Here is a 14,841-nt window from a genome sequence, read left to right as displayed (position 1 = left end):
GACAGTCACTCATTGTCGGCCGTCGCTGTTGCAGAAGCTGGATGTTTGCGCGCCTTCTTCTCGACACGGTCATCAGACGAAACGGGCTCTTGATGTGCGCCAGCTAATGCTTCCCGTCCGCGACACCGTGTCAGAAACGATTATAGCAAGTCGAGCGCAATTACATGCTGCCAAACCCCGAAAGCGCGGCAACTCGCGGGAGCGTCACACAACACCTGCTCCACTCGCTACTCCCTGCTCTGCCCGCGCTCCACGCGGCAGAGTTAACACTACCAAAGATCCTAAACACTTTGGTTCTCCACACGACCTATCGATGTATTCGTTCGATAGCATAGTTTTCCCTAGGCCAGACCCAGCGTATAAATACAAATAATATTCACAAAACAAACCAATTATAAATCGACATAAATGCATAAATATATACAAATAGTAAAACAATTACAATATACAAAGACACAGAAATGTTATATCTTCAGGTAACAAAATAAGGAAGAAAATCTGCAGTGCAATAGATGGAAATAGGAGGATATGCATTTCCGGCGTTACAAGTTAAATCACTGACAGTTTGTGTGCTAGCCTTCATGGTATACATTCAATATCTGCTGTTATTCCTATTTGTTATGGATCCCACTTAGACCGAAAGCATTTTCACAGTATCCTGCTAATGAATCAAAGTCTCACATGCCTAAAGGGGGTGGACAACAAGATGGCTAAAACACAATGTATTACCACGCCTAAAACAATGTAGGAATCCAATTGGCATTCAAAACGGCTTTCACTCGCCTCAGAATGGGTAAATACAGGTCCTGCATGGTTTTCAAGCAAATATTACTCCATTCTTCCTGCAAAATATTGGCAACTTCAGTTAACGATGGTGATGGTGATGGTGGTGATGATCACGCTCATTTCTCTCCAAAGTAGACCACAGAGGCTCTGTGGCGGTCAACAGAATTATGACAATCCATCATTGTGCTCAAAAAATCCACCCCTGGACGTTGCTCGCTATGTAAACAGAGCCCTTGGTATGACCTGATCAACCAAAATGGTGACATAATACTTGGCAGTAGCGCGAACTTGCAGAGTAACCTTGGGGCACATGGAGTACCACGATACAGCTACCCAAATCGTCACTCTTAGGACGTAAACCTGGCTAGAAGTTGGAAACAGTGTGAAACAACACTAAGCCGAGTAAATGAATTTCTTCTGTTGCTCCATAGTCGAGGTTTAATGGCTTCGGCACCACGTTTTCCTTGGACGAGCATTTGCATCACTCGTCAGTGTATTTGGAATTCCAGCTGGCTCTGCAATTTCCAGCTTGTGAAGCTCCGTCTGTGTTGCTTTGCTGCTGACATGGTCCATGAGCGCGATATTCAGTTCTGCAGTGACTTTTGCAGCCGTTGCCCTCGTATTTTTCGTCATAATCCTCTTCGATGACCGTCTGCCACGATCACTCAACACACATTTTCGTCCGCGTTGTGACTTAGCGGATGATGCTTTTCCACTTTCCGTGTATGCGGTATAAATCTCCTATATGTTGCCTCTTCAAACACGACACACTTCGGCTCCCTTAGTTACGGACGAAGCACTCACCATTCAGGCACCAACGATTTGCTTAGTTTCGACATAACTACACTACTGGCCATTAAAATTGCTACACCAGGAAGAAATGCAGATGATAAACGGGTATTCATTGGACAAATATATTATACTAGAACTGACATGTGATTACATTTTCACGCAATTGGGGTGCACAGATCCTGAGAAATCAGTACCCAGAACAACCACCTCTGGCCGTAATAACGGCCTTGATAGGCCTGGGCATTGAGTCAAACAGAGCTTGGATGGCGTGTACAGGTACAGCTGCCCATGCAGCTTCAACTCGATACCACAGTTCATCAAGAGTAGTGACTGGCGTATTGTGACGACCCAGTTGCTCCGCCACCATTGACCAGGCGTTTTCAATTAGTGAGAGATCTGGAGAATGTGCTGGCCAGGGCAGCAGTCGAACATTTTCTGTATGCAGAAAGGCCCGTACAGGACCTGCAACATGCGGTCATGCATTATCCTGCTTGTCGTGTGTCGTGTGACGACGGGCTCCCGTCGGGTAGACCGCTCGCCTGGTGCAAGTCTTTCGATTTGACGCCACTTCGGCAACTTGCGCGTCGATGGGGATGAAATGATGATGATTGGGACAACACAACACCCAGTCCCTGAGCGGAGAAAATCTCCGACCCAGCCGGGACTCGAGCCCGGGCCCTTAGGATTGACATTCTGTCGCGCTGACCACTCAGCTACCGGGGGCGGACATTATCCTGCTGAAATGTAGGGTTTCGCAGGGATCGAATGAAGGGTAGACCGACGGGTCGTAACACGTCTGAAATGTAACGTCCACTGTTCAAAGTGCCGTCAATGCGAACAAGAGGTGACAGAGACGTGTAACCAATGGCACCCCATACCATCACGCCGGGTGATACGCCAGTATGGCGATGACGAATACACGCTTCCAATGTGCGTTCACCGCGATGTCGCCAAACACGGATGCGACCATCATGATGCTGTAAACAGAACCTGGATTCATCCGAAAAAACGACGTTTTGCCATTCGTGCACCCAGGTTCGTCTTTGAGTACACCAACGCAGGCGTTCCTGTCTGTGATGCAGCGTCAAGGGTAACCGCAGCCATGGTCTCAGAGCTGATGGTCCATGCTGCTGCAAACGTCGTCGAACTGTTCGTGCAGATGGTTGTTGTCTTGCAAACGTACCCATCTGTTGACTCAGGGATGGAGACGTGGCTGCACGTTACAGCCATGCGGATAAGATGCCTGTCATCTCGACTGCTAGTGATACGAGGCCCTTGGGATCCAGCACGGCGTTCCGTATTACGCTCCTGAACCCACCGATTCCATATTCTGCTAAGAGTCATTGGATCTCGACGAACGCGAGCAGCAGTGTCGCGATACGATAAACCGCAATCACGATAGGCTAAAATCCGACCTTTATGAAAGTCGGAAACGTGATGGTACGCATTTATGCTCCTTATACGAGGCATCACAACAACGTTTCACCAGGCAACGCCGGTCAACTGCTGTTTGTGTATGAGAAATCGGTTGGAAACTTTCCTCATGTCAGCACGTTGTAGGTGTCGCCACCGGCGCCAACCTTGTGTGAATGGTCTGAAAAGCTAATCATTTGCGCATCGCAGCACCTTCTTCCTGTCCGTTAAATTTCGCGTCAGTAGCACGTCATCTTCGTGGTGTAGCGATTTTAATGGCCAGTAGTGTAACTAAAATCCGTCCTAAAAGGCCGCGGAAGGCCCAATGGTGCTGATGACTGCCGCGTCATCTCAGGCAATGCGCGTCACTGGATGAGGATATGGAGGGGCATGTTGTGAGCACACCGCTCTCCCAGCCGTTGTCATTTTACGAGACCGGAATCTCTGCTTCTCAGTCAAGCAGCTCCTTAATTGGCATCACAAGGGCTGAGGGCACCCTGCTTGCCAACGGCGCTTGGCAGGTCGAGACTGTCACCCATCTGAGTGACAGCCAAGCCCGACAGCGCTTAACTTCGCTGATCTGACGAGACCTGGTGTTACCGCCGCGGCAAGGCCGGTGGCGTAGCTCCGACATGGTGCACTCAACGATTACACAGAACCCTGGTGTGACTACGACTGACACTTGAGAAGTATTGAGGGCTTTCGCAATTACCGATTGTTAATCAAATACGACGACGCAACCTGCAGGCTTGGATATCATCTGGATTTATGTTCAAGAATGCATTTCTCGCAGTGTTTCCACATTTTTGTCCATCTTCTGTACGACTAGGCCTATGTGATTGTTTCATTTCATATCCCTCTGATTTGTCATACCCGGGTATTTGTACCAGCTGATTTTTCTCGCTTTGTGAAGTGCACAATTTTACATATCTGTTCGTTTAAAGCAAACTTGCAATCTTTGCACCACTTTGAAATCTTATCAACATCTGACTGGATGTTTGCGCAGCTTCTTTCAGACAGTACTTCCGTTTGGGTAGATAACTGCATCGTTTTCGACTAGCTGGTTACTGTAGATGGGTTTTTCAACACATTTGTATGATTAGTTTGTTCTCTAGAGCCAAATAAACTGGTACACCTGCCTAATACAGTATACGGCCCCCGCGAGTATGCAGAAGTGCCGGAACACAACATGGCATGGACTCGACTAGTATCTGAAATAGTGCTGGAAGGGATTGACACCATGAATCCTGTAGGGCTGTCCATAAATCCGTGAGAGTACGAAGGGGCGGAGGTCTCTTGTGAATAGCACGTTGCAAGGCATCCATGATATCCTCAATATGTTCATGTCTAGGGAGTTTCGTGGCCAGCGGAAGTGTTCAGACTCAGAAGAGTGTTCCTGGCGCCATTCTGTAGCAATTCAGGACGTTTGGGGTGTCTCATTGTCCTGCTGGAATTGTCCAAGTCCGTCGGAATGCACAGTGGGCATGAATGGATGCAGTTGATCAGACAGAGGTAGTCTCCATACCCCGTACACATTCATCCGCTCGATACAGTTTCAAACGAGACTCGTCCGACCAGGCACCATGTTTCCAGTCATCAGAGGTGTTGATGGGCCCAGGCGAGGCGTAAAGCTTTGCGTCGTGCAGTCATCAAAGGTACACGAGTCGGCCCATATCGATGATGTTTCGCTGAATGGTTCGCACGCTGACACTTGTTCATGGCCCAGCATTAAAATTTGCAGCAATTTGCGGAAGGGTTGCACTTCTGTCACGTTGAACGATTCTATTTAGTCGTCGTTGGTTCCATTCTTGCAGGATATTTTTCTGGCCGCAACGAGTCTACTGCGCTCCTGATATTCACGGTACACTCGTGAAATGGTTGTACGGGAAAATCTCCACTTCATCGCTACCTCGTAGATGTTGTGTGCAATCGCTCGTGCGCCGACTATGACACCACGTTCTAATTCACTGAAATCTTGATAACCTGGCATTGTAGCAGCAGTAACTCATCTAACAACTGCGCCAGACCCATGTTATCGTGTATAGACTTCGCCTCTTTACATATCTCTGTATTTGAACACGCATGCCTGTACCAGTTTCTGTGCCGCTTAAGTGAGTAATTACTTTCTGTTGCAAACATAATGTTTTCTCGCTGAATGCTAGGGTACATTTCTGGCGTCAAGTGTACACGATACCCTGTTGGATAACAGAAGCGCCAGCGAAGTTGCTTCGCCAGAGCGCCGAAAATTCCAAACTTGTGTTAATAATCCGATAAACCGAGCGCCAGTGTGAGGCGGCAAGCGGAATCTCTCGGCCTGGCAGCGACCCCGACTCTGCACGAACAAGCCGAAAGGGGTCGCATACGTAATGCGCACCGGGACGCCATATGTATGCATGGCTTGTTCTGCCCGCACCGACGCACAAGAACCAGTGCCGGTCTGCCAAAGGCTTGTCCGCGTTCTCCGCAGATCCTTTCCTTTCCTGTGCTTCCCGCACTGCGTCTATTTGCTGCCGAACGGCGAACAGCCTCGCGCGAAGGAACTGCGAAACAAAGAACTGCGGGCAGTAGGGAGGGTGGGTGGGTGGGTGGGGGGGGGATGAAATAGTGTCGGCGGGGCTTCCGCGCAGTCAAAGTCGAGAGGCGGAATTAGGGCCTCGCAGTGCCGCAGCCGGGGCATAAAGAGGCATACGCCGAGAGGGAATGGAAAGCGAAATACGATCACCCGCCGGCGTGCTCTACTCTTCGGAAAAGGGGTGGCGAGGGGGCGCGGTGAGGGATGCGCCGGGGTTCCTCACTATTACTTTCACGCCTCTTCCGTGTCGCCGCCGTTCTTTACGGTCTGGCGTGTGAGATGTGGCGCGGGGAATACCCCGCCTGTGTGGCTCGTAAAACAAACAAAAAAAAAAAAAACAGGCGCGCGCCGCGTAGGATGCGGTGAGTGTCGATGCCGGCTGCGGTGGTGGGCCGACTCCGCGGCGTAATCTCTGGCCCCGCCGGAGGATCAGCCTCCTAGCCGGTCTTACGGCGGGAAGCTCGAGTTATGTCTCGCCACCGCACTGTGTCCCCAGTAGCGACGACAAGCGAGACTGCTCTTTGAACTTTTTCGATGGCCTCTGTCAATCCTGTCTTGTAAAGATCCTAACAATACTTCAGAAGAGGATGAACAGGCGTACTGTAGGCAGTCTAGTAGAGTTGTTACGTCGTCTACTACTTCTGCCAGTAAAACGCACTCTTTACTTCGCCTTCTCCACGCAGTTTTCTGTGCGATGGTTCCAATTTAAGTTTGTTCGTGACTGTAACACCTAGGTATTTATACGCACGGAAGCGCCAAAGAAATTGGTATAGGCATGCGTATTCAAATACAGAGATATACACTCCTGGAAATGGAAAAAAGAACACATTGACACCGGTGTGTCAGACCCACCAAACTTGCTCCGGACACTGCGAGAGGGCTGTACAAGCAATGATCACACGCACGGCACAGCGGACACACCAGGAACCGCGGTGTTGGCCGTCGAATGGCGCTAGCTGCGCAGCATTTGTGCACCGCCGCCGTCAGTGTCAGCCAGTTTGCCGTGGCATACGGAGCTCCATCGCAGTCTTTAACACTGGTAGCATGCCGCGACAGCGTGGACGTGAACCGTATGTGCAGTTGACGGACTTTGAGCGAGGGCGTGTAGTGGGCATGCGGGAGGCCGGGTGGACGTACCGCCGAATTGCTCAACACGTGGGGCGTGAGGTCTCCACAGTACATCGATGTTGTCGCCAGTGGTCAGCGGAAGGTGCACGTGCCCGTCGACCTGGGACCGGACCGCAGCGACGCACGGATGCACGCCAAGACCGTAGAATCCTACGCAGTGCCGTAGGGGACCGCACCGCCACTTCCCAGCAAATTAGGGACACTGTTGCTCCTGGGGTATCGGCGAGGACCATTCGCAACCGTCTCCATGAAGCTGGGCTACGGTCCCGCACACCGTTAGGCCGTCTTCCGCTCACGCCCCAACATCGTGCAGCCCGCCTCCAGTGGTGTCGCGACAGGCGTGAATGGAGGGACGAATGGAGACGTGTCGTCTTCAGCGATGAGAGTCGCTTCTGCCTTGGTGCCAATGATGGTCGTATGCGTGTTTGGCGCCGTGCAGGTGAGCGCCACAATCGGGACTGCATACGACCGAGTCACACAGGGCCAACACCCGGCATCATGGTGTGGGGAGCGATCTCCTACACTGGCCGTACACCACTGGTGATCGTCGAGGGGACACTGAATAGTGCACGGTACATCCAAACCGTCATCGAACCCATCGTTCTACCATTCCTAGACCGGCAAGGGAACTTGCTGTTCCAACAGGACAATGCACGTCCGCATGTATCCCGTGCCACCCAACGTGCTGTAGAAGGTGTAAGTCAACTACCCTGGCCAGCAAGATCTCCGGATCTGTCCCCCATTGAGCATGTTTGGGACTGGATGAAGCGTCGTCTCACGCGGTGTGCACGTCCAGCACGAACGCTGGTCCAACTGAGGCGCCAGGTGGAAATGGCATGGCAAGCCGTTCCACAGGACTACATCCAGCATCTCTCCGATCGTCTCCATGGGAGAATAGCAGCCTGCATTGCTGCGAAAGGTGGATATACACTGTACTAGTGCCGACATTGTGCATGCTCTGTTGCCTGTGTCTATGTGCCTGTGGTTCTGTCAGTGTGATCATGTGATGTATCTGACCCCAGGAATGTGTCAATAAAGTTTCCCCTTCCTGGGACAATGAATTCACGGTGTTCTTATTTCAATTTCCAGGAGTGTATAAACAGGCAGAATGTGACGCTGCGACCAGCAACGCCTATATAAGACAAGTGTCTGGCGCGGTTGTTAGATCGGTTACAGCTGCTACAATGGCAGGTTATGAAGATTTAGGTGAATTTCAACGTGGTGCCATAATCGGCGCGCGAGCTCCGGGACACAGCATCTCCGAGGTAGCAATGAAGTGAGGATTTTCCCATAGGACCATTTCACGAGTATACCATCAATATCAACAATCTGGTATAACATCAAATCTCCGACTCGCTGCGGCCGGAAAAAGATCCTGCAAGAACCGGACCAAGGACGACTGAAGAGAATCGTCCATCGTGACAGAAGTGCAAACCTTCCGCAAATTGCTGCACATTTCAATGCTGGGCCATGATCAAGTGTCAGCGTGCGAACCATTCAACGAAACATCATCGATATGAGTTATCGGAGCTGAAGGCCCACTCGTGCACCCTTGATGACTGCACGACACGAAGCTTTACGGCTCACCTGGGCACATCAACATTGACATTGGATCGTTGATGACTGGAAACATGTTGCCTGGTCGGACGAGTCTCGTTTCAAATAGTATCGAGCGGATGGACGTGTACGGGTACGGAGACAACCTCATGAATCCACGGACCCTGCATGTCAGCAGGTGACTGCTCAAGCTGGTGGAGGAGGCCCTGTAATGGTGTGTGGCGTGTGCAGTTGGAGTGATATGGCACCTCTGATACGTCTAGATAACGACTCTGATTGGTGGCTTTTACATAAGCATCCTGTCTGACCACCTGCATCCATTCATGTTCATTGTGCATGCCGACGGACTTTGGCAATTCCAGCGGGACAATGCGGCATCCCACACGTTCAGAATTGCTACAGAGTGGCTTGAGGAACAATCGTCTGAGTTTAAACACTTCCTCTGGCCACCAAATTTTGCAGACATTATTGAGCATTCTGGGATACCTTGCAACGTGCTATTCAGAAGAGGTCTCCGCCCCAGAGTTCTCTTACGGATATGTGGACAGCCCTGCAGGATTCATGGTGTCAATTTCCTCTAGCACTACTTCAAACATTAGTCGAGTCCATGCCACGTCGTGTTGCGGCACTTCTGGGTGCTCGCGAGGGCTCTACACGATATTAGGCAGGTGTACCAGTTTCTTCGACTCTTCAATGTACACAACTGGCCATTAAAATTGCTACACCACGAAGAGGACGTGCTACAGACGCGAAATTTAACCGACAGGAAGAAGATGCTGTGATATGCACATGATTAGCTTTTTAGAGCATTCACACAAGGTTGGCGCGGGTGGCGACACCTACAACGTGCTGACATGAGGAAAGTTTCCAACCGATTTCTCATACACAAACAGCAGTTGACCGGCGTTGCCTGGTGAAACGTTGTTGTGATGCCTCGTGTAAGAAACTCCGTATCATCACGTTTCCGACTTTGATAAAGGTCGGATTGTAGCCTCTCGCGATTGCGGTTTATCGTATCGCGGCATTGCTGCTCTCGTTGGTCGAGATCCAATGACTGTTAGCAGAATATGGAATCGGTGGATTCAGGAGGGTAATACGTAAAGCCGTGCTGGATCCCAACGGCCTCGTATCACTAACAGTCCCGATGACAGGCATCTTATCCGCATGGCTGTAACGGATCGTGCAGCCACGTCTCGATCCCAGAGTCAACACATGGGGACGTTTGCAAGGCAACAACCATCTGCACGAACAGTTCGACGACGTTTCCAGCAGCATGGACTATCAGCTCGGAGACCATGGCTGCGGTTACCCTTGACGCTGCATCAGAGACAGGAACGCCTGTGATTGTGTACTCAACGACGAACCTGGGTGCACGAATAGGAAAACGTCATTTTTTCGGATGAATCCAGGTTCTGTTTACAGCATCATGATGGTCGCATCCGTGTTTGGCGACATCGCGGTGAACGCACATTGGAACCGTGTATTCGTCATCGCCATACTGGCGTATCACCCGGCGTGACGGTATGGGGTGCCATTGGTTACACGTCTCGGTCACCTCTTGTTCGCATTGACACTTTGAACAGTGGACGTTACATTTCAGATGTGTTACGACCCGTGGCTCTACCGTTCATTCGATCCCTGCGAAACCCTACATTTCAGCAGGATAATGCACGATCGCATGTTGCAGGTCCTGTACGGGCCTTTCTGGATACAGAAAATGTTCGACTGCTGCCCTGGCCAGCACATTCTCCAGATCTCTCACCAACTGAAAACGTCTGGTCAATGGTGGCCGAGCAACTGGCTCGTCACAATACGCCAGTCACTACTCTTGATGAACTGTGGTATCGTGTTGAAGCTGCATGGGCGGCTGTACCTGTACACGCCATCCAAGCTCTGTTTGTCTCAAGGCCCAGGCGTATCAAGGCCGTTATTACGGCCAGAGGTGGTTGTTCTGGGTACTGACTTCTCAGGATCTATGCACCCAAATTGCGTGAAAAAGTAATCACATGTCAGTTCTAGTATAATGTATTTGTCCAATGAATATCCGTTTATCATCTGCATTTCTTCTTGGTGTAGCAGTGTATATACCTGTCTCTGGCCTTACGGACTGTCTCCTGTTTACATAACCCCTGTAAATATCGTTTTCTATTATGGTGAGCAGCTTCGAAACTATCTCCTCTTCCATTCGAGTGAAATTACGAAACGAATATCGATCTTTATACTCGTATGTATGTGATAAAATACGTTATTTTAGCGTTCAATGCAACATCGAGAGTATGAATATTATGCATGGCCTAACTGACATGAGACACTATACCTTAACCATGTCCAATTTAAAACCGCAAATGGGCAGAAAATTGAATTGTCTTAACGAGTAACTTCTACATATTGCTGAAGAGCATTATGCAGAGATCTTGTATCAGTATTTCGCTGTTTAAGCCATCGAAGAGTCCTGAATCTTCTTCGCGATTTTCTCCACCCTTCTTCGACAATCGGTAAAGGAGTTAACACAGCTATTTTACCTGCGTCCATTTTCATAAAGAAAATGTGTGGTTCGAGAGCCAAATAAATCCGACAAGTGCCGCTGGAGAGGGGGAAATCACGTTAAGCAGCTCGTCCCGTGTGTAGGCAGCGCTCTTCTCTCGTGGGGTCGGACGTCCCATCCGCATCCACGTCAACACTAGCTGCCTCGTCCCGTGTGAGGACAGCTTTCTCTCTCCATGGCTACCCACGCACTCTCCTCTTGGTACTGGGATCCTGCTCACATACCAAACTACTCCTTCCTTCCCCACTATCCGCCCCAATATCTACCTTTATCTCCGTAGATATTCTCCAAAATACCCCAAAAACCTTTTCTCCCCTGTGCAGCTCTTTTGACGTTTTAGTGAAAGTATAGTGCTTCTTTTTAAAGAAATTCGCCGTTTTTGCAACGTGTTTTAGATATATATTTTTGGTTTTATATTAAAAAATAATGTCAACAGGTTAATATCATAAGATGCTATCACAAAATCCATTTTTATAGATTTTAAAAACTTGCAAATTTTTTCACCTTTTAGCCCTTTCATGGTTTAAGCTCATTTTCTACTTTCTGTTTGCAGTGCTACTTTATCAGTATGGTACATATAGAAAAAGTCTAACAAATATATACCAAAACGCTCACGTCAATGAAAAACTTGAAATACCATACACATGTTTTCAAAATCGAGATGGAAGAATGTCGTATCATATATCAATGATTTCTTCTAAGTGGTTTGTTGGGACGTATAATGATGCACAAACTAGTAGAATCACTAACAAGTCCAGTAAGAGTTTAAAAATAGTGTTAGCTGCGCTGCGAACCGCGCGGTCAGGGACGCCTTGCCACGGTTCGCGCGGCTCTCCCCGTCGGAGGTTCGAATCCTCCCTCGGGCATGGGTGTGTGTGTGTGTTGTCCTTAGGGTAAGTTACTTTAAGTTAGATTAAGTAGTGTGTAAACCTAGGGACCGATGACTTCAGCAGTTTGCTTCCATAGGAACTGACCATAAATTTCCAAAACAATAGTGTTAAACACTGTTACTGACTCCAGAAATTCTTTGAGTGGAGAAGGTTATGATCTGATCTGAATTGATTTTCGTCGGAGAATGCACTGTGGCACTACAAAAACACGCCGCGCATTTGATGATTCACAATCTACTATACAGGGTGGACCATTGATCGTGACCGGGCCAAATATCTCACGAAATAAGCGTCAAACGAAAAAAACTAGAAAGAACGGAAGTTGTCTAGCTTGAAGGGGGAAACCAGATGGCGCTATGGTTGGCCCGCTTAGGTCAAACGGGAATCAACTGCATTTTTTAAAATAGGAACCCCCATTTTTAATTACATATTCGTGTAGTACGTAAAGAAATATGAATGTTTTAGTTGGACCACATTTTTCGCTTTGTGATAGTTGGCGCTGTAAAAGTCACAAACATATGGCTCACAATTTTAGACGAACAGTTGGTAACACGTAGGTTTTTTAAATTAAAATACAGAACCTAGGTACGTTTGAACATTTCATTTCGGTTGTTCCAATGTGATACATGTACCTCTGTGAACTTATCATTTCTGAGCACGCATGCTGTTCCAGCGTGATTACCTGTAAATACCACATTAATGCAATAAATGCTCAAAATGATGTCCGTCAACCTCAATGCATTTGGCAATACGTGTAACGACATTCCTCTCAACAGCGAGTAGTTCGCCTTCCTTAATGTTCGCACATGCATTGACAATCCGCTGACGCATGTTGTCAAGCGTTGTCGGTGGATCACGATGGCAAATATCCTTCAACTTTCCCCACAGAAAGAAGTCCGGGGACGTCAGGTCCGGTGAACGTGCGGGCCATGGTAAGGTGCTTCGACGACCAGTCCACCTGTCGTGAAATATGCTATTCAATACCGCTTCAACCGCACGCGAGCTATGTGCCGGACATACATCATGTTGGTAGTACATCGCCATTCTGTCATGCAGTGAAACATCTTGTAGTAACATCGGTAGAACATTATGTAGGAAGTCAGCATACATTGCACCATTTAGATTGCCATCGATAAAATGGGGGCCAATTATCCTTCCTCCCATAATGCCGCACCATACATTAACCCGCCAAGGTCGCTGATGCTCCACTTGTCGCAGCCATCGTGGATTTTCCGTTGCCCAATAGTGCGTATTATACCGGTTCACGTTACCGCTGTTGGTGAATGACGCTTCGTCGCGAAATAGAACGCGTGCAAAAAATCTGTCATCGTCCCATAATTTCTCTTGTGCCCAGTGGCAGAACTGTACACGACGTTCAAAGTCGTCGCCATGCAATTGATGGTGCATAGAAATATGGTACGGGTGCAATCGATGTTGATGTAGCATTCTCAACATCGACGTTTATGAGATTCCCGATTCTCGCGCAATTTGTGTGCTACTGATGTGCGGATTAGCCGCGACAGCAGCTAAAACACCTACTTGAGCATCACCATTTGTTGCAGGTCGTGGTTGACGTTACACATGTGGCTGAACACTTCCTGTTTCCTTAAATAACGTAACTATTCGGCAACGGTCCGGACACTTACTTATACGTTTGTGACTATTACAGCGCCATCTGTCACAAAGCGGAAAAAGTGGTCCAAGTAAAACATTCATATTTCTTTACGTACTACACGAATGGGGGTTCGTATAGAAAAAAACGGAGTTGATATCCGTTTGAGCCTGCCGAGGTGGCCGAGAGGTTCTAGGCGCTACAGTCTGGAACTGCGCGACCGCTACGGTCGCAGGTTCGAATCCTGCCTCGGGCATGGATGTTTGTGTTGTCCTTAGATTAGTTAGGTTTAAGTAGTTTTAAGTTCTAGGGGACTGATGACCTCAGAAGTTAAGTCCCATAGCGCTCAGAACCATTTGAACCATTTTATCCGTTTGACCTAGGGCAGCGCCATCTAGCGGGCCAACCATAGCGCCATCTGGTTTCCCCATTCAAGCTACAAGAGTTTCGTTCTTTGTAGTTTTTTCGTTGGATGCATATTTCGTGAGATATTTGTCCCGGTCACGATCATTGGACCACCCTGTATATACAGCACGTGTTCCGTAATATTTTTCTCTAAGTTCCGAAAGCATCGTGCTAAATGACAGCCTAAACATATACGGAATACAAACGGCCCAGCGCTCAAAACTGCATATTACTTTGCTATGACTTACATGTTCCATCAACCACGAAAACGTTAAGCGTATTTCTTTCACCTTTGTGTACATTTTAAAGCGTAGGATGGAGAGCGGAATTTGTACTACTGATAGCCCCCTCCCCCATCGCCTCCTCCCCGATATGGGGCGATGGGCTTGAAGTAACAATAAAGAAAAAAAAAAAAGGTCTGTGCTGAGCAAGTGTCGGTTGTGTTGCAGGACGTGTTCCGGCTGCTGACTCCGGGCGGAGGCGGCTACGGCACCCCCGACGGCGCAGCCCCTGCCGCAGCCGCCGCCCCCAGGAGCTGCCGCCAGCCCGCCCTCGAGAGGGGCAGCGTCTTCGAATACCGGCGCGCCCAAGAGTCCGTCTGAAGCCGCCGCTTCCACGTCTGCCCGGCGCCACTCCCGATTGTACATAACATAGTGTAACCCAAAATAAAGTACGCAAGTGCTACTCAAACTTGGGTGTCTCTCTGTCTACTATTCCTGTTCCTACCTGGCCGACCTAGTGCAGCAACTGCCTGCTGCGCTCCTAGCTTCTCCTCGGGATTTGCCAGGCAGTGGGTCCATAGGGTACTGACAAGGGAACCTCCCCATCGCACCCCCCTCAGATTTAGTTATAAGTTGGCACAGTGGATAGGCCTTGATAAACAGAACACAGATCAATTGAGAAAACAGGAAGAAGTTGTGTGGAACTGTGAAAAAATAAGCAAAATATACAAACTGAGTAGTCCATGTGCAAGATAGGCAACATCATGGATAGCGTGAGCTCAGGAGCGCCGTGGTCCCGTGCTTAGCGTGAGTAGCTGCGGGACGAGAGGTCCTTGGTTCAAGTCTTCACTCGACTAAAAATTTTACTTTCTTTATTTTCGCAAGGTTATGATCCGTCCGTTCGTTCATTGACGTCTCTG

General features: G+C 48.9%; 1 protein-coding gene across 1 annotated transcript in view; it reads left to right on the top strand.

Moving 5' to 3' along the window:
* The window catches only part of LOC126195005 (5-oxoprolinase), a 182,864-nt gene extending 168,474 nt beyond the window's left edge, over window positions 1-14,390 (top strand). Inside the window, exon 20 of the mRNA XM_049933427.1 lies at window positions 14,150-14,390. Coding sequence (XP_049789384.1) covers window positions 14,150-14,302 — 153 coding nt within the window. The 3' untranslated portion in view covers window positions 14,303-14,390. The remainder of the gene's footprint in view (window positions 1-14,149) is intronic.
* Window positions 14,391-14,841: the final 451 nt, after the last annotated feature.

This window comes from Schistocerca nitens, chromosome 7 (genome assembly GCF_023898315.1).
Source record: "Schistocerca nitens isolate TAMUIC-IGC-003100 chromosome 7, iqSchNite1.1, whole genome shotgun sequence".
NCBI classification, from domain to species: domain Eukaryota; kingdom Metazoa; phylum Arthropoda; class Insecta; order Orthoptera; family Acrididae; genus Schistocerca; species Schistocerca nitens.
The sequence above is the reverse complement of the archived record's forward strand: the minus strand, read 5'-3'. Positions and strand labels throughout refer to the sequence as shown.